The sequence below is a fragment of the Montipora foliosa genome, chromosome 9, assembly GCF_036669935.1.
Source record: "Montipora foliosa isolate CH-2021 chromosome 9, ASM3666993v2, whole genome shotgun sequence".
Taxonomy (NCBI): Eukaryota; Metazoa; Cnidaria; class Anthozoa; order Scleractinia; family Acroporidae; genus Montipora; species Montipora foliosa.
Window position 1 is genome coordinate 4,271,412 of NC_090877.1, and position 23,937 is coordinate 4,295,348.

The following is a 23,937-nucleotide window of genomic DNA, read 5'->3' on the forward strand; positions in this document are numbered from 1 at the left end:
ACTGAAAGTACAATTTAAAGTGAACAAATACATGTATAATTATGCTGAGAAGGAAACCAATTGATTTCTGCCATTACTTGACTCCTGCAAGGCAGGGTATGCTTCAATACGGCTTCCTGGAAACAAAACAAAAAAACAAACGAGGTGATTGAATGATAAAACAATAATAATTGAACTTGGTTAGAGCGGTTTTCAATTCAGTGTCGAAAGTAATTAGCGAATTGCTTTGGTTTTGCATTTACTTCACTCAGTGATTGGTTGAAAGTTCTCACGCCATTTTTTCAACCAATCAGAAGTGAAACCAAAACCAATCGTGGCTTGCGCGTGCACATTTTCCTGCGCTTTGTGTCGGCTACATGTAATTATTTGGAGTTTTGATTGGTTTACTGGATTGTCTCCGTGCTTTTTGATTGGCCAAAGTAATTACTTTGGTTTTGGTTTTACGACACTCATTTGAAAACCACTCTATCGCAAAATATCGTGATTTGTCAGTGTCTCGCAGATCACTTAGTACATGTATTTGCTTGCCACTGACAAATCACGATATTTTGCTCAACTTTGCCCAACAGTTGTTAATTGTATGTTATCACTTTAAACAAATATTATGGTCATTAATATCACAATTTTAACCACAACAAAATAAACCTTATCAGGGCTCGAAATTAACGAAAAAATCCAGTCGCATTTTGCGATAAGATACGAAAATTTAGTCGCAATTTCGCAAATTTTAGTCGCAAAATCGCCGAGCTGCATTGTGTTGTCAGCGATTTAGCAAAAAAATATGAGCCCGCAGTACTTGTGTGTAAAGAAACTGCTGAAAATGGCGAATGATCGAAGCAATGGAGCTGTGCACGTAACATCGCAGCTAAATTACTATACAATTACGCTACCTTCAGAGAAAATTCAGAGTGAGAAAGAAAATAATTTTGTCATTTATTTATTTATTTATTTATTTTAGCAAAAGTAGCAGCAAAGTGGCAACTTCTAACCCTTTTGTTTCGAAAGAACGAAGGTGATAACAAGTCGCAAAGTTGCGACTTCCCCCCGATATTTTAGTCGCAAATGCGACCGTATTGGTCGCAATTTCGAGCCCTGCTTATTCCAAACTGGCCACCATTTTAATATTCTTTCGTTTGCCTGCAAATTAGCCCCTGTTGCCTCGTTCAAGGCTAAATATTCTTTTGAATGTTTAGCTTAAAAACAAGGCAACATGGGCTAATTTGCGAGCAAACAAAAGAATACTAAAATGACGATCATTTTGGAATAGGGTGTATAGATGTAACGAATTCCAGTGTTTGCTGAGCAGATTGAGGAGGTGCTATTGTACTTGTATTTTTCCTAGATTTTTAATAGTCAGACCATTTTACAGTTCTGTGCTCAGTTACCAGGCCTTTGAATAAAAGTGAGGCTGGACTTGAACTTGCTTTTCTCTTGCAAATCATGTTGTAATGCTAACAAGTTTCTATTTACGTAAGAAAAAGAGAGAAGTTTGTTTCAAAACAAGGTCAAATCCAGCCTTTCTTTTATTCAACCACCAGATATAAACTGAGCACAGAACTCAGGGATGGTGCAGTGGTGGGAGCACAGGTAGAAATTCATCTGTACCGGACTAAAATAGCGGAGGACAAAAAAAACAGTATAATTACGTGTACATGTTCTTTTGTTTCATCGACACTTTTTCAGATTCGGTATATGAAAGACCAGCTTAGAGCACTCACCTCTTATCATTGTGTCCCAAGTTTGATTCAGAGACATGGTGTTGCAATTGTGGGTTGAGCTTGTTCAGGTTCTCTACTCTGCTTTAAGGGTACTCCGGTTTTCTCCTCTCCTGAAAAACCAACCTACAATAATTTGATATGAGTTGAGTAATGATTTAATTTCTGTAATTCTCTCCAGTTAGCACCCTAGTGCTAAATACCTGACACTTAAAATTTAATATGAACTTAATTGATTATTATTATTATTATTATTATTATTATTATTATTATTATTATCAATTAGTATTATTATTGTTTGCATGTAACCAGCTGCTCTTGACTATGCACATGTACATGTATCTGGCCAAAAACACATTTCCACTATAAAGAATTGTTGGGAGTCTTATTCAGATTGGTCTAGTCCACTTGACACTTCCCTTATTATTGTGTATCCTTCCAAAAGTACTGTCTGTTGCATTGTCCTCACAGTTCTTGTCACATTCCATTCTCCCTCAATCACTTTTGCTACCATTTCCTGTGTCTTCAACATGTCACCCAAAGCATCCAATAACAACTGGTACAACTTCCACCACAAAATAATCCTAGTGTCCTAGTTTCGCAATTTTGTTTTTGTTACCTCCTCTATATTCTTTCCCTGTGAGCACAAAATGTCCACCAACTATTATCTTCTTCTGTCTTTCATTATCCAGGGTCATGTCTGGCCTACATGCTGTGCTCGTTTTCCTCATTTTGTGTTATTGTTGTTATTATTATTGTTATTATTATTATTATTATTATTATTATTATTATTATTATTATTATTGAAATGATGCATTTTTCATAACAATGACTTGCAATTGGGTACCATATACTTGGAAAATTCCCAATGCCCAGAACAGGAGTTGGACTCCTGAGTTGGACCTATGACCTTCTGAATACTTGGTTCAGATGCTTTACCGCTGTGCAAAAGGAAAATCATAGAAGCCTAATTAACTAGAGTTATTTGTAGCATTGTGTTATGAGTTGAGGGACAGTATTAATTTTATTGTTGATGACTTCAGGTTATTCCTGGTATCCATGATCTACGGATTCAAAAATGAAGAAATCATCAAGTGCGAGGCTTGGCGGGAGCTGGAGGTGTTTTTCATTGGTGTGATTGTTATAACAAGTCTTGTAATTATCAATGAAATAGCCATCCTTTATTTCAGCATGAAAGGAACTGTAATGCATTCAAGACCACGTCGACACATGTCAAAGCTATTGTATATCCAACTTGCTTTGTATATACCTGAACTTCTATGGGCTATACTTGGTACTTACTGGACTGTCGCACATTTTAGCCTTCAATGCAAAGTTACCCTGATAATTGCTGTCTGTGTTTCGGTGGCTCTGCAATGGACAATGCTGCTGATTGTTTTCATTGGGACTTTTGTTCTGTTTGACCCTTTTGGCAAACAACAAAATGAGTATGACCAGGAGTCCTCAAAAGAGGTTTGTGAAGTTTGTGATTACTGTATAGACCACTTTTATAAATGACGACCACTTTTACATTCTTTTGGCATTAATTATTTTTATGTTAAGGAAGGTGCCTACTATTGTCATTGCACAAACCGTCTGTGTATGTCAAGACACAGGTTTCCTATCAGTGGTGCTTACTAATGCAGCGATATTTTCTGCATGGTTTAAAACCATGTGGAAAAACCAGAACTTAAAGCAAGACAATAGTGCTCTTGGGATCCAAAAAGAAAATTGGGGCTTACCATGTATTTTTAAGCTTCAAATTGGAAAAGACCTCCTGCCATACATTGCTTTGTATTTTAAAGCTTCTTACAAAGGTTGTTGATTAATTATCTTTGAAAAATGTGTGGTTAATTTTCTGCTTGGATTTCAGTAACACTATTATTCATAAACAGCACAAGAAATCTTAAATTTGAATTACAGCATAGTAGGCACCATCCTTTAATAATTGGACCGACTGCTATCATTTTAAAACAAGAAATTATTTCTTTTGAAATTAATTTGTTCATCGTAGGGAGCCTAGGAAGGCTTATAAGTGTTAAAACGGAAGAACAATCATTTTTGTTTTGCTCCCACTATGAAACATGTCCGTAATGGGGAAGACCTTTTATCTGGAGAACATTAATTTTGCTACTAAGCAAATAGACCCACGCCTCTCACACCATGGTCGTGGGTCCAGCTAACTGCTACATAAGTTCTACTAAGTGTATGTGGCTTGCACGGCACAGAAAAAAGTGAAACTCTGGGTAACAATGGTGACATAATTATGTTTTCTTTGGATGGGGAGATTTACATCTATATCAAGAACTAATTTAAAATATATTTTGAGTTTACACTGTACATTGTAGGTGCACTTTAGTTTGCAAAACTTTTTGGACCAGAATTCTTGATTATAGGGGTTAAGAAGCAATCGTTTCTTTAACAATCACTAATTAAAATTAATCCTAATCAGTGTTGGTATAAGTGTGTACCCCAAATAATGATTGACAACCTTGATACTTGTAAAAATTGCACAAGGCAAGAAGATGTTTTCAATTTTAAGCATTGCAATGAAATGACAAGATACAAGTCGAATGGTGTTTGAAGGGTTTATCCATCTCACCACGGAAGGAGCATGCTGTGGAATCTATTTTACCTATTTTGCTTAAAAATATAGCACACACTACAGGTACCTCGATTCAAAATTTTATATCAAAATTCAAGTCAGTCCACCAAGTAGGTTGCCATATTAATTGCCAAATGGGAAACCAAATGGGAAGCAGGCACTGCTTTCAAGAAATGAGGCAAGTGTGGCTTTAATGATTAACAACATTTAATGGTACTTGATATTGATTTAGTAATGCTACACTCTAGTTTGCTTGTAAGTGATGTCAGGATTCTTTAAGGTACATGCAGTACTAGAAAATTTTGTCAGTGACAGTGACAGTGCTCTTCAGTTGACAAAATGCCATGATCACATGGCAACTGATGTATTCCTTTTTTTGTTAATCTTCAGACCTTTACAGTTTTAATTTATTTAAATTACTGCAAGAAAATGATTTGATTTTGTTCTTTTTTGTCTGTACAGTTGTTCATAACTATTTTACAAAAGTTTAATTTTGTTTTCTGTACTGCCCCAACAAGTTCACATACTGTAATCTGTATTCAGTAATTTTACTAACAATAATAAATTATTCCACGAGCGCACGTTGGATATGAGATGATAGATAGCCAACAAGGGGCTTAGCTCCGAGTTAGCTATAATCATCTCATATCCAATAAGCGTGAGTGGAATAATAAATGTTTTAAATTATTAAAAACCATGGGGGGCTGGCAGCGGCCTTTGATCTTTGCCGCTTTTGGGCTTTCCATGATTGCCCCACCAAAGAAATCTGTCAATCATTCGATAACTGTTGCATAACATGTGAGGATGTTTTTGTTCATTGTGATTTGACTGTGAAATACAAACTCACTTTTCAGTAATGTTCATTTGCTGTTAACTAGCTTTTCTTTGTGGCTGTACAGAAATAAAAGCTATGTACTGTTTCACGACTGCCATCGCAAAGTCCCGGAAAGTGTAAACTTAAGCTTCTTTTTCAAGATACGCTTGAATTTTCATTGAAGTAAATGTCCCAGGTATTATGTCTTACTGGTATTTTATGGAATTTTCCCTGTTTCAATGTTTCCTAGTGGCAGTTATTCCTGTGATTCCTGTGATATGGATCTGTTTCTGTTTGCTTTTAAAAAAACAAGCACTCAGTCTCACTCGGTCAAATTTCTTAACTGGGGTGATCATGTAAGTACTCCCCCCCCCTCCCTGTTAAAAACACTCACAAATTATGGATAAATCTACCCTTCTTTATTTTGTAAATACAAAAAAAACTGATGCTTGCAGTTACTGAATCAATATTTGTAGAGCATGGTATAATAGTTCATAATTGTTAATTATACCATCATCGTGAATGAAGATGGCTAAGCCAATCAAAACACTAGAAATGCATTATCCAATGATCCAGTTTTTAATAATAATTATTAGTGTAAATACACAGGTGATTATTACTCAAAATCACACGCTCTCATTGGCTCGCTATATTGGATTATCAGCCGATAATCACCTCGACGAACAAAATGGCTGCCAGTAATCGTTTTGCCACTGTAAGTGAAGATGATTTCGCATTGAAATGGTTTTTCTTTTCTCTTTTTGAAATAATCACCTGTGTATTTATTTGTTTATTAGTATCATTTATTGCATCATTCTATTAATTTTTGCTGTGGTGAGTTACATGTATTTTTTTTTAGATGTGGGAGAGGAGATGCCGTTCGCTCTGTTGTTGTCTTGTGGGAAGAGATGATCAATACTTGAGTGCAGTGTCTGACATTTCTGAGCTTCTCTCTTCTTGGTTTCCTGAAGCAGATGTTGTACCATCTGATGTCGCTGTGGGACTCATGCTTCTTCGACAAGAACAGGAACAAAAGCATTCTGAGGAAAGGTCACAGCCTGGAGAGGTCAGGAATTCTGGTTTAACTTATAAAAAAATAACTACATTGTAACTTCCATGAGAGGACAAAATTAATTGCTCCAGCATAAATTCTGAGGTTTAACACACTTTATTGATTTAGAAGAAGACAGAGAAGTGCTTAAAACTAAAATACAAGCAAACAAAGAACATCACTAAGCGAACCAATCTTGAAATGGGAAACTATAGAAAGCAACACTTATATTAAATGTTGTTTCGGAGCTGGGACTAAGAAAGACAGATCAAGACTAAAATGAAGACTGCACTGAAAGCGTCAAAGAAGAAGAATCAGAACTGCCCTTGGCGTAGAATTTGAACTGCTCTGAAGCGAAGACACCAAAAAAAACTCAAAAAACTTATAAACCGGCCTTAATTAAATGCTTGCTAGTGAAAATGAATAAATTACTCTAAATCAGTTAACTAACACCTAGGAACACATTCCACACACAAACTAATGATAAACACTCTATACAAAAAATACAATTAATACACTAATTAAGAGTGTTAAGTTCTTTACATACATTATCCACCTTCCATCTTCACACACTGATGGTCTTTAGGTACTGCCCTTGTTAGAAATGCCCTGACTCTTGAAGTTCAATTTTCAACCAATTTGGTGCTGTCTATCATGTTTACTGCAACAGTTAACGGACAGTTTGACATTAACCAACTGCATCGCTTAAGTGGAGGGTGGATGCCTGGGATACCCAGGAGCTTCCACTATATCGAGCCAGCCCCTAGGTTGAATACTGCCCCCATGGCTGGCAAATCCCCACAACCCAGCCATGAGCCCCAATCCAGGCACCTGTAACACTGATGAAACAGTGGAAGGAAGAAAATTAAGGGATGGGAGGGGGGAAAGATGCTAAAAGAACTGCTCTACAGACCACTGCACTGATCGATGCTTGACAAAGAACTTGCAGATCCTAGCAGTGTACAAAGCTACATGTACAACGTACCATGTGAGCCTGCACGTATGGGATTGACCGCTGGATGCCCGCTAAGCTCGTGGGCCGCTTGACCGCTACGCTTGTGGACCGCATCACTGCTTAACTTGTGGACCACTTGACTACTAAGCTTGTGAACTGCTTACATGTAAGCGCTAAGCTTGTGAACCGTTTGACCGCTAAGCTTGTGAACCACTTGACCTCTAACTTAGGGGTCAAGTGGTTCACAAGCTTAGCGGTCAAACAAGCTTAGTAGTCAAGTGGTCCACAAGTTAAGCAGTGATGCGGTCCACAAGCGTAGCCCTAAGCTTTGAACCACTTGACCGCTAAGCTTGTGGACTGCTTAACCACTAAGCTCATGGTGGTTAACTTAGGGTGCGTTCGATTGATCCTATTCCGGAATAAGAATACGCGGGGTGATGATTTAAAACGGTATGTCTGGCGTTTTGAAGCAGCAAGGATAATAAAGATATGTTTAAAATAGCATTTTAGCAGGTGTTTGACAATTTTAATGTTAATCTCCGTAAAAACAAACGATTTCTAGCGTCTATTCCATGTATTCCTATTCCGGAATATGGTCAATCGAACGCACCCTTAGTTAAATTACATTTAACCATAATTATTTAAAGCATAAAGGAAATCCAAATCGCATGGCTGGGTACAACCCATTCCACTTTCCATTACATTGATTTTACATAGCAAAAGGCAAAACCATTGATTGGGATTTGAAATTCACTCTGTGTCTCTTGTGTCTCACTTGTGTCCTGAACTCAGGTCACACAAGCTAATTGGTGTATACCAGAGCATATACAATGTACATGTAGTGTGTAAAGTCCTCACATCGCTTAGTCATCCCAGTACTTTTAAGTACTTTTTTCTTCTTCTGTTACAGATGAGGCAAAAAGGGATCCCTGTTAACCTCAGTGAACCAGTAAGTCACTTAAAATTACATTTATATTTATAGTAAACACCTTCTTACTTTGTTCAAATCTACAGCACTGTATGGAGTGAAGCACTTGCCATGGTGAATTTCATTTTAAGCTGCTGGTAATGGCTTAAAGCTACACCCCTTGAGAACTGTTTACAATACTTTTTTCTTTACATGATTGTTCCCTTTGAGAGGATTGATCTTTGCTGCCTTTGCTGGCCATGAAACAATTCTCTAGAGCTCCGCCAGTTTAATGTTTATTGACCTTCATGTTGTAAGAACCTGCATGTAGTTAAACTTGACTTCAGTGTGTCTGAAAACACAGACAAGTGTTTTTTTTTTTTGTGCCTCTGACATTATATAACTGTACTGTACATTTGCTTGGATAATAGGGAAAACATCATCAAATACTATGCTGTGCTGCTGCAGCATATGCTGCTTTTGAATGGATAGGAGACAAGAGAAGGGGAAACTTTACTTTCTCTGTTTTTTTGTGTGTGTGAAAGAGTGAGAAGAGAGGGAGAGAGTGTGTTCTAATATCAACATGTAAAACAATTTTTGGAGTTTTTCTTGTTATAATTTAACGGAAACTTTGCTATTTTGAATCTTTTACCCCAGAAGGAAAAAGCAATCGTTGAAGATGCATACTACTTTAGCAAGTTTGCTCTAGGCTCCTATGGTTGGCCTCTCTATGTTTTCATGAACCCTTGCAGTGGGCCTTGGAACCTTTGTGGTAAAATAAGGTGACTGTACATTGATTTATTTATGATTATACTTACTCAATTCAGTGGCTCTTACGGGAGTGAAAGGATAGACCAATTTCGATTTATTAAAATTCGGTCCTAAACAAAAGGCGTCATTTCGAGGCTCTGGGGAATAAATATATGGAGATGATGCCTTTTGTTTAGAACTCAGTTTTAATATCGCGGGAGTGGGCTACTGAAGTGTCCAGTATAACAACAAAACGGTGTCGTGTAACAATCATGAATAAACCTCAAATACTCGGAGAGAACAAGTTACAAAATAAGTGTCCCGCGTTTCCACTCTTTTTTTTATGTAGTGTTCAAAAGCTAGGCCTATTCCTTGTATTTCTATATTACTTTGAAAGAAATGTATAGATATTTTCAACTCCGTTAATGAAAAAACTTATCTCCTTTGCAACGAGGAAACTACAGTTTGCGAGATTACGGTTGCCTAGACCTGTCACGGCAAAAAGAAATATCTCACGAAGAAATAGTCCACAGCAAGAAGTTGTTCTTAACAAAAAGAAAATACCTTGGGGCAAATATAAGAAGTTTACCGCCGAAACGAAACACCCAGGTGAGGGTTAGTCTTCATCTGGAAATAGAATAATGTGCCATGAGCTTTTAAATCCACTCCCTCCCCTTCCCTTCCCTTTCTTCCCTCCCCCCTACCGTCTGAAAAAGTTACCACAGCGCAAGGATATAATTATTTTGATTAAGGAGTAACATTTTTATTTACATACAATACACTGTAAAACTTCCTTTTCCTTTTCTGTTAGGTGTTGTGCTTGCTGTGCCCCCTCCCTGGCACACATTCACAGCGATAACTGCTGTGAAGGTAATACTGCTGGAGTCAAATTACAGACTTGTTTGGAAGATGATGATTTGGTATATTGCAGTTATCAAGACAAGGTACATACAGGAAACTGTGCCATGCTTTAGCCCCTATGATCAACGAAACACACTGAGAATTTAATTATTTGTCCCCAGGGGAAACAGTGAGTTTTGTTTCGCCTTGAGGAACATTTCCTGTAGGGCCAGTTATTAAGTGTTTTGTTATACTTCCAGACTCAAAAATGAACCAAATTGTATACGTAATTTACCTTACGACCTTATTGCAAAATGTTACAAATCCCAAATGCAAATAAAAAATTCAAATATCACAGATTTTAAAACTTTCGGTGAAAAATCAGAAATACACCTTTTTAATTGCTTTTACTTGTAAGTCTTGTTTGAAAGCTTTTAGCTGCCATCACAGCAGGAACATTTTTTCTTGACGAACTGGAGGTCGCCAGTTCGATCACCGTGTCATTCGATCGATGTCTGTTGCGACTTGTTTCCTCTGATCCGTATAGGTGTAGCTTTGAATACCCTTAAAACGGAGCATTGACGGACGTAGGAAGGGAACTGTGTGGCAACACAGTGACATTCGTGACGAAATGGATATGTTGGCACAAAAGTCCGCTTAAAAATGAGCATCAGGTTTTGTGAAATCGAACGGAAGGAGAATTGATAATAAGGGCTAGAGGTGATACATACATACATAACTTTATTTCGACTCGGATTTTTTTTTAGAGTAGCAAAGAAATATGCTAGTATCTCCGAATGTAATCTAAAATAACAATGCAAATTACACAGGGACAAATGGAAAGCGATGGGGGACAAATGGGAAGCGATGAAGGGATTGTTTTTAGATGGTGACTCGGGAATACGCAGAAAAAATTTCACTGGGCACCGAGCTCTCACGAGTCTCCTATATCTCGATGGTAGAGCATCCGAACTAGTAATCGGAAGGTCGTAAGTTCGGCTCCTGCAATGGAGCACTCGGCGTTTTTGCGAGTACCCCTCGTAAATTTGGCTCCTGCAATGGAGCACTCGGATTTTTCCGAGTATCCCCGAGTCTTAGCTCCAACAAGTCTCCCATAGCTCAGTGGCAGAGCATCCGAACTAGTAATGGGAAGGTCGTAAGTTCGGCTCCTGCAATGGAGAAATCGGAATTTTTCCGAGTATCCCCTGTGCAACATCGAAAAAAAAAACTCTTCATTTCAATTCCATCTGTATTTACCATTTCCTTCATTATAAATAGAGAGTTAATTACGAGCGCTCGCAACACCGGAAAGGGCAGCTGCATGCCTTTTATTGAACTGAACATTGCACTCTCTGACGTTAACTTCAATATCTCTCATTGTAGATATATGAAGTGCCATTTTACGTCGCTGTGGATCATAAAAGCCAGTCTGTTGTGGTGTCCATTCGTGGCTCTCTGTCTTGGCAGGTAACGAGAATAATGCCACGCCGGAGGAGGAGCGGTTCTCGATATCAGTGTGAAGGAGAAATATTCATTCTCATTCAGTCCGCGTTTCCTCGCGCCTAGAACGGACTGCTTCGCTTTTGCACCATGATTTGCTCGCTATTTGAATCCGGCTTTTGATTGGCTAAAATAATTGGCTACTGATTGGTCTTTGACACTTGGAGCGGGTTTCAATTGATTGTCGAAAGTAATTAGCGAATTACTTTGGTTTTGCATTACTTCACTCAGTGATTGGTTCAAAGTTCTCGCGCCACTTTTTCAATCAATGAGAAGTGAAACCAAAACCAATCGTGGCTCGCGCGTGCACGTTTTCCCGCGCTTTGTGTCGGCTGCGTGCAATTACTTCGAGTTTTCAGTGGTTTACTGGATTCTCCGTCCTTTTTGTTTGGCCAAAGTAATTACTTTGGTTTTGGTTTTACGACACTCATTTGAAAACCCCTCTACCACAATTCCGGAAACTCCTCAACTTAACGACCCTCCCTCCCTGTGAACAGAGTCAGTAATAAAAAGAAATAATGAAGTAATCAATTTACTTGTTTATTTACTGTTTACCTGTAGGATGCAATGACGGACCTTACTGCACAACAACAAGATTTCGACATTGAGGGCGCAGGAACATGTTACGCACATAAGGTAATAATTATCTTTTTTTTTTACATCCTTGTGTACCGTACCAAATTTAAAGTTTAGCAACTCCTTACGACACGAATTTGTCTTTAATTATTCCATTCTCACCCGTCTTCTTGTATGTCTTTTGTTTGTTTATTTTTTCGCTATAAACCTTCCATGTTTTGTAGGGAATGCTTCGATGTGCACACTATGTGAAGTCAGTTTTGGAAAAACGCGAGATTCTTCAGTCCGCTTTTTCAAGAGCAGGAGAGGTATGTTTTGATGGTCTCGCGTTAAAATGAAATACAGTAACAGAGATTAAACTTTGCCTTTTGGATCAATGGCAAACGGCATGCTGCTGTTAGTCATAGAACAATCGAAATCCTCCTTTTCTAGCTCACTTATTAGGTGTCGAGTGCATTTAGCGGTGGGACAGTAATAGACCATAATTATTCGTATTCTCAGTATTGGACTGGAAGTAGCTTGCAATTGAGGCTAGCTAATGCGGGGTAATATATTAAAAAGTATTTGCATTTGAAAAGATTGACCTCCGCATTAGCCTCCATTGCAAGCTAGTTCCAGTCCAATACTGAGAATACGAATATGGTCTATTACTGTCCCAGCGCTAAATGCACTCGACACCTAATAATGGACTGGAACTAGCTTGGAATCTCCGGAGACATTCAAGCTAGTTTGACATGAACGTTTCGCAGTGGACTTGTTTTGTAATCTCGGGTCTAAATTTCTACAATTTTTGTCCTGTGAGGTCCTTAAATTGTTTGTCTCGACAAAATGTCCAACCCCGAGTGGTTGATTCCTCATTTAAGTAATGATACTCCGAAATCTCGGAAATGCTCCGATTGGGTCCGAAAATTTGATTACCAAGTGGTGATAGCACTTGCCTCCGACCAGTCTGGCCCGAGATTGGTTCCAGGTTTCAAAGTCATAAGTGGATTGAATTTGTTGGTTCTCTGCCCTGCGATGAGAAGCTTTTTTCCGGGTATTCAAAAACCAACATTTGATTGGAATTAATTTGATTTGATGTTTTGATGTACAGTGTTCCCAGTTAGTCCCCCATTTCCAGAAGACTTGACACTCACTCAAATCAAGTTCATTATTATTATTATTATTATTATTATTATTATTATTATTATTATTATTATTATTATTATTTCCTCAGGGTTACAATCTTGTGATAGTGGGCCACTCATTAGGTGCAGGCACTGCCTCGTTGTTATCGGTCCTTCTTAAACCAATCTATCCTGACTTGAAGTGCTTTGCCTACTCCAATCCCAGCGTCTTAAGGTGGGTTGCTGGTTAAATTTGCGATTTTCTGCTGAAAAGTAAACAACGTTACCTTTTGATGTGTTTGCTCTGCTATTGACATTCACATGTTCCCTTGCACCTTTGGAATCTAGTTCGACTTTCCACAACGCTCCGCGCAACGTTGCAACGAATTTTTCAAACTTTGTTTTGCATACCATCTGTCCTGCAACTTTTGTCGCAATGGATTGTTGAATCAGCCAGCGACATGTTCCGGTGGTTTTTCGCGATCTTCGAAAACGACACAAGTGGGAAAAGCCGTGGCCGATTATAACCCGCGTTGAGCAATGTGTCTTTCAACAAACCAATCAAAAGTTTGCGACAAGTTGCACGAAAAAATGCCGAGTGTAACAGCGTCTTAAAGGTAGAAGCCTTGCGTTAGATCTTTTTTGATAGGTAAAAAGATGCAATGCAATAAGTGGAAGCCATTTTCATGGGCCCAGAAGAACACTTCCAAATTTCTTAAAAGTATCTTTTTACATTTATTGCCGGAATTTGCAAAAAGAAAGTGTTTGTTTTCTCCACGTTCTTAACACTCTCGTTTAATTTGAGCAAATTGTGCAAAATTTATGGAACACCCCGATCACAACAGAATTTCGCTTCAGTTTTGGGATTTTGTCTCACTATTTAAACAAACCGAGGACTGCAACCTGGTTCCTCTTGTGATTTATAATTAAGTAGCCTGGGGTAATGTTTAGTGTAAAAAAACTGATCATAATCATTTTACTATGCTCAGCGAGACATTGTTCACCCTGATTTTTCTGTGAAATTGAATTTTAAAATCGTCCTTTTTATGTTAATTATTCTCTCAGTACTCATGCTACACCGTACTGTGAAGACTTCATCGTTTCTGTTGTACTCGGAAAGGATGTCGTTCCAAGGTAAGGCTAATTAACAATTAGACCCGTAGCCCGCAAGGACTACGGGTCAATAGCCCATGAGACGAAGCCGAATGGGCTATTGACCCGTGGCCCTTGAGGGCGAAGGCGGTTGCATTAGTCCACTAGATGGGTGATACTATTATATGTTAGCCGCCTCGCAGACGTAATCAAACACTGGTTAGTAAAGTCTTCGAAGCAGTGCCGAAATCCTCCTTTTCTCGGCCCCCCAGCAGCGTACCAGGATTTGAGTACGCGCCATGATTGGTCTGTTTAAAAAAAAAAAAACAATTGTTCGATTCGCCGTCAATTGGTGCACAAGAATGGTAGTGGCCGATCAGGTTAAAAGGAAATTTGAAACGCACTTCCGCTTGTTCGTTGAGTCCGTTGGAAGTCCAGAACATGGATCTCGGCGCTGCTTCGCAGACGTTACTAACCGGCGTTATATTACGTCTGCGATGCAGGCTAATATGTGTGAACTAGTCAGGAATTCAGCAAATCCGTTTCCAGCCACTTTTTCAGAGCGAGGCTAAAGCCTCGTCAAATCTCGTGTGGCGATTTGTGTGACAACCTTTATTTGGTCCAGTTGGCGAATAGACCAAAACCAGAAGGACATGGCCTTGAAGCGTGTAACTTGAAACTCTTTTCCTTGGAACAAAGCTGAGGATTTTATGTACAAATACGTGACATCCAAATAAGAAAATTTTTATACTCAAAAAACCCCATTTCTGAACCAGAGTTAAACGCTTCAAGGTCGTGATCTTCTGCGAGAAATAATGCTAGATCTTACACTTACCTTGTTGCACATATTTGACTTTGCCATGTGTATATATTTATTTTGGAGTAATGCTCGAGATTCATTGCCGTCAGTTTGTGGCATAAGTCAGCAACTTTACTGTGTTGGTGGTCATCATTTAAATGCGCATCAGACAGGGTTTTCAAATTGAAAAAAAGTAGCAGGAGGAAATTGTAAAGTAGCCGGAGCACTATCTCATCGTGATGACAGCAGCCTGCAGATGAATCAACGGAATAACGAAATATTGCCATAAAGCGGCTTCCGTTGATATATTTCCTTTTACATACATGAAGTATTATCATAACAACGTCAGCGGTCTTGTTTCCTTTCTACTTCGATTCGCTGCAATTCGCAGTTTCGTTTGTCTGAATTTCAAAACACTTGCGCTGTTGAAGGCTTCTTTTGTTATGACTTCTTTCAGTCTTTTCTTGAAAATACATTTGGTGCAGTCAAGACCATAATGAGTAACATTTCACGAGAAAGACTGCCTTCTCATTCAACACGCGGATGCCGCTACAGCTACAGATACTGTGGTCATTTCAGCCTCGGCATATTGTTTTATCGTCACTTTCAGAACGGTGAACTGCAACAACACGTAATATTTGTTAACTCTTATTCCTAAAATTATTGTTACCTATTTATCTTCGAGACTTCTCCGCACTTGACAGAAAAGACAACATCGTTTGCTGCCTCCGCTTCATGTTGCAGCTTTCACGTGAGAACAAATCTGCTGCTGCGCCGATACATGCACGTTCAAATGAGAGTCCGGGAACACGAGCAGACTTTCCCGCTAAAAAAAGCTCTCGCTTCGAAGATCAAAAGGTATATGTAATAGCCGCACTGTTCATCAGTCCGCATTTATTTATTTCCTCGAAAAAATCAGATTATGATTTGGTGAAACAGAATTGTGTAGTTAGTAAAATTTGGAATACGAAAAGTACCCGACGCAAATGCTTGAAGTAGCCGGTGACTTGCGCCGGGCGCCGGCTAAATTTTGAAAACCCTGATCAGATGATCGACACCCGCTCTTGCTCTTCGGAACCAATCGGCCATTTCCGAATTCATGTCTGCCTCCTCTTCAAAGCGAGTCTAAGTGCGAAGTTTTTGGGATGGTAATTAGTTCTACTTTACATATTAATGAAAACTAATTTTCATTAGAAAAAAAATTGCACTTTGACTCTCTTTGGAATAGAAAATGGCGTATTCGGTGAAATATATTAGGGAGCTTAAGCACGCGCGTTTTTGAGACGCGGACGGCAACCGGAAGTGAGCTGTTTTCCCTTTTAACTTGTCTTCACACAACCACATTTACATCGCTAAGTATCTTTTGTTCATTAGAGATGATTAGTCTTAAAACTCTGCGAGACACCACTGCCCTGGCACGCGAAATGTTCTCTTCCGGTTGCCGTCCGCGTCTCAAAAACGCGCGTGCTTAAGCTCCCTATTTCTGCAACTTTGCGCGGAGACGGAGCGCACCCTTGCACTCCTGAGTGCTGACCAGTAATCGAGGCCAGGACCGTTAATTTCACATAATTACTGTTATTTCAGAATGACAGGTACTTCAGCCTCGGAATTACGTGAAGATCTCGCATCGGTTATCAGAAGATGTTCCCTTCCCAAGGTAATTGGCTTTTGACTATGATTAGCCTTTCTTCTCACCAACTAATTATAAGCGTTCTATAGTTTGGTTTCTGATGAGATGGGAAAACCGGAGTTCCCTGAGAGAAACTTTTCAGAGCAGTGTGCAGAACCTCAAGCCTCAACCCACATGTGACACCGAGTCCATTGTGTCATCTCTGCTCGCTAACGGTGTAGCAATGCTTTTCTTTGAGCATGTGTGCTTTTTCGTGCTCAATAAGGTGCAGTTAGAGAATCACGTTATGCGTTGTGAGTTTTGTTTGGTTCAAATTCTTTACTTGCTTTCAAAACAATCAACTGGAAAACACTCTGTGTGAAAACTTCATCAGGTGTCAGTGTTACTGTATTTAAAATCCCCGACCTCCAGTCAAAAAGCTTGTAAGTGCATGTGATATTTAAAGTTCGGCAGTGTTGTATCACTTTTGAAAAAGTACTCGGAGTCGAGAGTTTTACAACACTGAGGCCAATATTTTGAATTCACAATTTATGCATTTGAGGTACAAAGAGTTTACACGAAGAAAATCCACTGAAAATTTTTCGCAGGTCAAAAAAAAAAATTGGATCAGTGCAGCCAATAGCCGTTTTCACACTAGTGACGGAAAACCTGTCTGAGTCGCAAACAGACGATTTTTCGTGGACGATTTTTTTCGTCGAGACGAGAAGCTCGTCTTGAATCCACGCTCAAGACAGGGAACTGGACGGAAATTGCGTAATTCTCGCGGTAAAGAAACTGGGACTAGAGAGCGGGCAGCGAATTATGGGTAACAAACATGGCGCCCAAGAAGAAGAAGGAGAAGAAGAAGACTGAAACTAAAATCAATTCATGGTCGAAAATAGCCTGTGTACAGCCGCCCGCTGTCCGAAAAAAAAAAATCGGAAAGGAGCGTCTGTGATCGTGTTCCGAAATAATTTTGCATGCATTATTCAGTGATCTACGCTGACCAAAATTTACATGGCTCATATTTTTTCCAAATGGTGGTCAATATAAAGGTAGATTCCAAACGTGCATTGAAGAGCGTCTCTGATAGTTTTAAGAATTCTTTGCTTTATAGCATAGAAGCACTCTTAAAAGGAAAGGATATATTTGCAAGTCTTCCAACCGGGTACGGCTCTCATCTTCAGAGCATCACCGATCGTTGCCGATGAGCTGTTATTTTTCCTCGATATGTACACATCTCAAATCATCGAGGACAACACGCTTTGCAGATTGTTCTTGAGAATGGCTAGGCTGGTCCCAGCAAGGCGTTGGGATTACATTGATTGGTAAGGGATAGCGGGAGACGTTTTCGAGTGAACAATCTTTTGAATCGTGCTATATTCACCTCGTGAAGATTCGTCAGGGGCGCTTTGATTCGTTTCTTCAGCGCTGACACAAACAATTCCTACAAATGTGCGAAGAATTTAATTCCACTTTATACTCCATAGGTAACAATTCCGCACTACTTGTAAACTACGTTTAAAAGAAAGACCTCTTTGACCATCAAAAGGATTTTTATTCGTATTTTTTACCATGTGCAAAGTACACACGAACTCATTCTAAAATCTCTCACGTTGGTTCTCACGGTGCTGATGTGGAAAAATAAAAATAAAAGCCAATCAAAACTCGTTGTTTCAAATCAAATCAATCAAATCATTTTCCACACATTCCAGGATAAATCACATGGTATTGAACACGATTACCAACGGTAAACACAGACGCTCCTTTCCGATTTTTTTTTAGAAGAGCGGGCGGCTGTACACAGGCTAGGTCGAAAAAGGAGCTTGCCTGCTTTGTAGAAGTAATATCATCCGTCGAAAATAGAGATAAAGTCAAATCTCAGGTCCCACGTTCTTTCGGATAAATTTACGATGTTTTCCGTCTCTTTTCCGTCTATATATGAATTCATGTCGGTAAAAACTAGACAAGTTTCTATTCACGAATTTATATCAGACAGGAAACTCGTCAGACGAAAAACCCGTCATGACGAGTTTTCCGTCCTCTAGTGTGAAAACGGCAAATAATTGAGTGGAATCCTCCCATTTTTTTCGCCTGATAACCGAGATAAGAAGCCTCGGTCTAGTCTTCACTCTACATCACATACTGCGTTGCATTCCTATTTTCAAAGAATATATTTGTGCTCTGTGCAGAGCAGTCCGTGACGTTAAATCAATAATAGACTGATGCTTTTCACGAGTCAATCATGAACCAGAAACGTTTTCGGAATCATTTTGCCTCAGTCATCTGAAGGTGATAAGGAAAAGCGAAACTTGCAAGCCTTCGGTAAATTGTGCATTTCTCCAAAATGAATCTAGTCATTTCTCCCTTTTCAAACAGTGGAGAGATCACGTAATGTCATTTTCTTTTTCTTTCGTTTTTCCCCAGTATCACGTCTTGATGAGTGGCTGTTGGCAAGCCTTGTGCTTCTGTCTTGGCCCCAGGCCTCACAATAGCCAAGGTGACCGTCGGTCTTTTTTCTCTGGCTCTCGCCAATACAGATCTGCTTTAAATCGCCATTCTTGGGAAAATAATCTAACTCAACCTCTTCTTAGATACACGGAAGGTATATAAACGAAGGTTAACTCTTGTGATCATGTGAAATGTCGATGTTGACTCGGGGATACCGGAATTCCCCCCTAATCCCCTCCCCCGCGAATATCGCCAAGTCAACATCGAAAACGAAATGTCATCATTTTATATTTTAGTATTTTTTGCAATAGGCTCTGCCCAACTCTTTTTCTCTTTGATTTAGGGCCTGTTTATATGAGGCGCTTTGCTGAGATCTCCGCTAATACCAATTTTCTTCGGTAAAATCTCGGTTCGTTTATCTGAAAAGGCGGGCTGGCCCGCTTGCCGAGATCCCGGTCTGTCGAGAACTCGGCAAGCTGGGCTGTAAAATTCTCATATAAACGGTCCAGCCTGGTTTGCCGGGATGCAAAATTGTCACGACGCGTGGGTTGCCTTGAAAACGCGACCAGATTTGCATGTTCACAGGATTTTTTCTTTTGGCATCTTCTGTTTTAAAATGCCATTCCATACTTGCTAGAGCTAAAATGAACCTCCATTTCGAACCAAAACAAGAAAATTCACCAGTTATCCCTTGCGTGACTTTGACGGTTACAAGGCACATAATTCATCCGGGTAAAGCAGGCTGGAATGGTCCATATAAACACTCCAGCCCTTTTACCGGGGCAGGGGCCCGCTCCTCGAAAGTCCCGAAACTTTACGGGCCTTTTTCGGGTGTCACAATTCCCTTTGTATCTCAAGAACGGAGAGGATTTAAGTCGACAAACTTCACAGTTACGTTGAAATCATGTTAAAAGATCGGCTTTCCAGAACAAGCTAACTGAATAGAGTGTAATGTGAAGTGCTAGAATTCTATCCCATATGAACCATGTGAGCGTTAGCCCTACTGATGGAAATGGGCCCACACAAGGACAGACAAAAACTCTGACCAGGGTGGTTATTGAACCCACGACCTTCGGGTTAGATCTCCGCCGCTCTATAGACTGAGCTACAAGGTCAGAACAAGCGGTTGACAATTTCACAAATGGCTTTTCGGGCCGAAAAAAGTTTTCGGGACTTTTGAGAAACGGGCCCCAGACCGCTTAACCGGGCTGGCTCGCCTCGTATAGTTGGTTTTCACCTGACGTCACAGCAGCTATGTTGGTGTACAAAACAATAGAGTAAAAAATCTTCTGGGAACTTCATCTTATTATAATGCAAAACATGAGCCATAATTCGCTATTGTTTTGTTTGCACCAACATGGCCATCTCATCACGTGACTGAAAACCATCTATAAACAGGCCCTTACAGCGGTTATCAGTCATACGGGCCCCTCAACGCCTTTTTTCATTTTTCGAAACTAAATTTGGGTGGACGTCAATCAAATGTCTCCATGACGAATTCGTCTGCCGCCAAGGGAGCAGGACTATATTGTCATGGAAACATTTCATTGACATCCACCTAAATTTAGTTTCAAAAAATGAAAAGAAGTCGTTGAGGGGCACGTAAGACCGATAACCGCTATAAACATTCCTCTCTGACTCTTCTTTTTCATTTACTATGCTGGGCGTGGTTTCAATTTCTATTTAATTTCTTTTTAAAAACACGGAAGGTTCGCAAAGATAAAATTCATTATCTTTCGGTACTAGACGCGGGGATCGCTAACATTTGTGCCAACACCCGATGTGCATAGGGCACAAAGTAGACTGTATACAATAGAATAATACATAGAATGACCAGAGGTCATTATTTCACTGCCGAAGTTCGTTAAAAAGTTACTGAAGTTTCCCTTCCTTAATTTCTGTCCCATTTTGCTTCCCCTTTCTAATATTCTCCAAGTCACAAGCCTCTCAAGTTGTCTCAGTTTGAAAAATTATCTTGCTACAAGATTTTGTGTAATTAGGGCCTTGCAGTTGGAGAAAACTGTTAGAGAAATATTCCCCACATCTGAAGATACACTACCGCTGGCAAGGAGTCTTTTTTGATGTCAGGATTTTTCCATTGAAATAGATTGCTGCGTAGACCTGACATGTGGCAATTTACCAATCCTCATTTTTTTCAGGTGAGGCAGCAGGTCTGACCAGTGCTTGTGATAGTAACGAATCATCGCTCAGATACATTGCCGAGGGTGATCTGGATCCAGTAACCACTTCCTGTTCTCCAGTCTCCGTTGAAAAGCTTTACCCGGCCGGAAGGATTTTACAGCTCGAAGAGCGAATTTCGAACAGGTTATTGACCATTTTACACGTTATTTGATTGTTAATAGTGTTATTGGCGCGATCTTTGTAGCCCAAACAGCTCTCAGTAATCCACGTAAATTCTGGAAAAATAAAGGGAAGAGAGTCGTTCTAGGCATGAAGGCTGAGCCTCGCACAACACATTCTGCATCCTAATTTTATTGTTTCTTTTCTTCCTCAAAGAATCGAAGCACCACGGTTCGACGTGATGTGGTCCGATAAAGACAACTACTCCAAGATCATTATCCATCCCGACATGCTTGGCGACCATTTTCCCGACCGAGTCATGAGAGCCCTAGGGAGGGTGGCCGCTAGTGTGCAAGAAGATGCCTTATTGCAAGAAGTGTAGATAGAAGGGACGAATTGTTTGTTCTTACTAAGTTATGGAAAAAATGTAAGTCACCGAGATAAAATGTCCAAGGACTACTGCAAACCTGATGAAGTTTTGGAGTTACTTCGGCCGGTCAAACGTGCCTTCAACAGTTGAAAGTTGTTAGGATATTTTTCAGTCGAATTTCAAAACTATTCAAATGGAGGATGTCGCAGTGTGGGTGGAGCGAAAACTGCTTGAAGTGATAACAAACAAACTTTTTGAAAGTACAGATTACAATTCACCGCGTCGATTGTACACCTTACATCAATGAAATCTGATGAAGTCGAGTGAGGTCGCGTGTGGAGTGGGTTATTCGAAGCGGAATTGCCCGAAACGGAAAATACCATAATAGTCTTAGTTTGTCTACCCAAATTTTGAATAAGCATTGTTTTTGTTTGCCCTTGGGACCATTGTAAGTCCCAAGAGAAACTGGAAACAATGCTTATTTAAAATTTGGGTAGACAAACTAAGACTATTATGGTATTTTCCGTTTCGGGCAATAAGGTTGAAGGTTCTCATGTTAGAATGGCTAGCATGACAGAGGGTCTTAAACAGTTTTTGGTTGATTGTGATATGGCGGCCTTGTCAACTGGACGCATGTGTTTGTTAACAAACAGACACACATGCTTAATTGACACTCCCGATAGGGGCTTTTCAGGGGCAACAAAACAAAAAGAATGAAAAAACATCAACTGTTAAGAATCCCAACTGGCCGCAGTCAACCCAGTTGGCTATTTACAAGTGAGACCGAGAAGGTGAACCAGTGGTCAGAGCGGGTCTTGAACATCTCAATGCAAGTGCCCTAACCACTAGTCGGCCGCGGCTCTGTCTCCTCGAACGGCTCTTAGTTTTACTGTTGTCTTTGTTGCCTACAATGAGGTACGTCACGACGCTAAGAGAAACCAAGGGACCCGACCCTCGATCTGTGTTGTTATCACCATCATTATCATGCATGATCGTCGTCACCATTGCGTTTGTTTGTAAAAGAATGACAGATAGAGCGACTTTGGTATGAAAAAGTGTTCGCAATTTGTTTCACGGACCAATGTTTGGCCTGATTAAAACAAAGCCTCTCCTTATTCCAGCAACGGAAACTCCTAATATGGGCAGTAAACAATTCGATTGGCCAATCACATTAGTGCATTTCAAATGAAGTCAAAGCGAAATGCTGATCCCTTTCCAGAAAGTTCCATGGAGAGATGACTTTGTTTCGCTAAGCCAATGAAAATTCGCGCTCGTTTGTTTTTGTTCGATAAGCCAATTAAATGTTTTGCATTTTTGTTTACGTTCTGTTTTTACGTTTATTTTTCAAGGTCATATGAAAGTCGCTCTATTCTGTCACTTGTCATTCGCTACAAGCAAGTCACCTGAGAAAGACGCCGAAAAGGAACTCGAAAGCTCGTGTTATTGAGAGAATTGTTGAACCCGAAGGACATCTTTCTCTTTACTGTTAATTATGAGTTTAATTAACTGATCCAGGTAATTCTGCTTTCGCTGATATCAATATTCTTATAATTGATTTTTGTCATCGCTTTTCACTTTGGCAGGATTTATTTGCAACATTAATTTATTTACGGCTTAATTGCGACAACACGGGTCGTTTTCAGCTTTCAAAAAATAGGCACGATTACGTAAGTTTCGAGACAGCCTGCAAAAGGGACTTGAAAACATAGTTAGCTTAGACTTATTGGTGATTTTTTTTCTTCAAGTTGTGCGCTGTTGCCACATTTCTGCATTGCAGGTACATAAAAATAGAATTTTGAGCGGAGTTTTCGTCAAAAACGCGACTCGATAAGAGTTGAGGACATACTTCTTCATTTAGAAGTTGGACAATTTTTAACGAAGACTGATTCAGTCATTCTTAGTTTCTTGTCAGCTGTAACTTTAACACGGAGAAGAGAAGAACTTAAATAAGGTTGTTACTATAGAAAGGAAAAATATGTGGTTTAGCAAAATCAATATCCGATTGCACGAGTATCTATCTTTCACTATTTGCGGTAGTCTATGTTAAATTCAACCTTTGTCTCATAGTTTCTCTGTCATGTACTCCGTGTAACGTGTATTGTAATCTACTTCTTCTATAATCCTCTACTCTATTTGCATAGGAAATGGTATGAACGTGAGTGTGTTTTGTTATTTATGGCCACGAATGATCTTTTTAGAGTTCAAAACATCAAGAGTAAGTTTATGCGATTTTTTGTTTTTTGTTTTTGTTTATGCGAAGATATCGTTGACGTCACCTATTGTCATTAATGTGCTAACCAGAGCCTCATTGGCTGTCGAAACAAAGAGTCTTTTGTTTCTGTGGTTGGCACATTTGAATAGCAAAAGCAATGTTTGTAAACAGATATCATCCCTTTAGTATCACTGAACTAGTGGACTACTGCAAATCCTGCTTTTTGATTGGCTACGCTACTAGAGGACAAGTTGTAATACTCCTCGAGTAGCGAAAAGCGTGAC

The 23,937-nt window shown here is 39.6% G+C and overlaps 1 protein-coding gene across 5 annotated transcripts in view; it reads left to right on the plus strand.

Moving 5' to 3' along the window:
* LOC137969332 (diacylglycerol lipase-beta-like) overlaps positions 1-23,670 on the plus strand; it is a 24,381-nt gene extending 711 nt beyond the window's left edge. Inside the window, exons 1-16 of one of the 5 annotated variants that reach the window (XM_068815526.1) lie at positions 823-908; positions 2,759-2,834; positions 2,906-3,188; positions 5,994-6,200; positions 8,051-8,089; positions 8,705-8,829; positions 9,609-9,741; positions 11,021-11,104; positions 11,699-11,773; positions 11,938-12,021; positions 12,930-13,054; positions 13,885-13,953; positions 16,295-16,367; positions 18,747-18,924; positions 20,930-21,095; positions 21,288-23,670. In XM_068815526.1, the coding sequence (XP_068671627.1) occupies positions 2,794-2,834; positions 2,906-3,188; positions 5,994-6,200; positions 8,051-8,089; positions 8,705-8,829; positions 9,609-9,741; positions 11,021-11,104; positions 11,699-11,773; positions 11,938-12,021; positions 12,930-13,054; positions 13,885-13,953; positions 16,295-16,367; positions 18,747-18,924; positions 20,930-21,095; positions 21,288-21,453 (1,848 nt within the window). In that variant the 5' untranslated portion in view covers positions 823-908; positions 2,759-2,793 and the 3' untranslated portion in view covers positions 21,454-23,670. Of the gene's footprint in view, positions 1-822; positions 909-2,758; positions 3,189-5,993; positions 6,201-8,050; positions 8,090-8,704; positions 8,830-9,608; positions 9,742-11,020; positions 11,105-11,698; positions 11,774-11,937; positions 12,022-12,929; positions 13,055-13,884; positions 13,954-16,294; positions 16,368-18,746; positions 18,925-20,929; positions 21,096-21,287 lie in introns of those variants that run through there. The other 4 variants (XM_068815525.1, XM_068815524.1, XM_068815522.1 and 1 more) reach the window with 4 other exon arrangements.
* Positions 23,671-23,937: the final 267 nt, after the last annotated feature.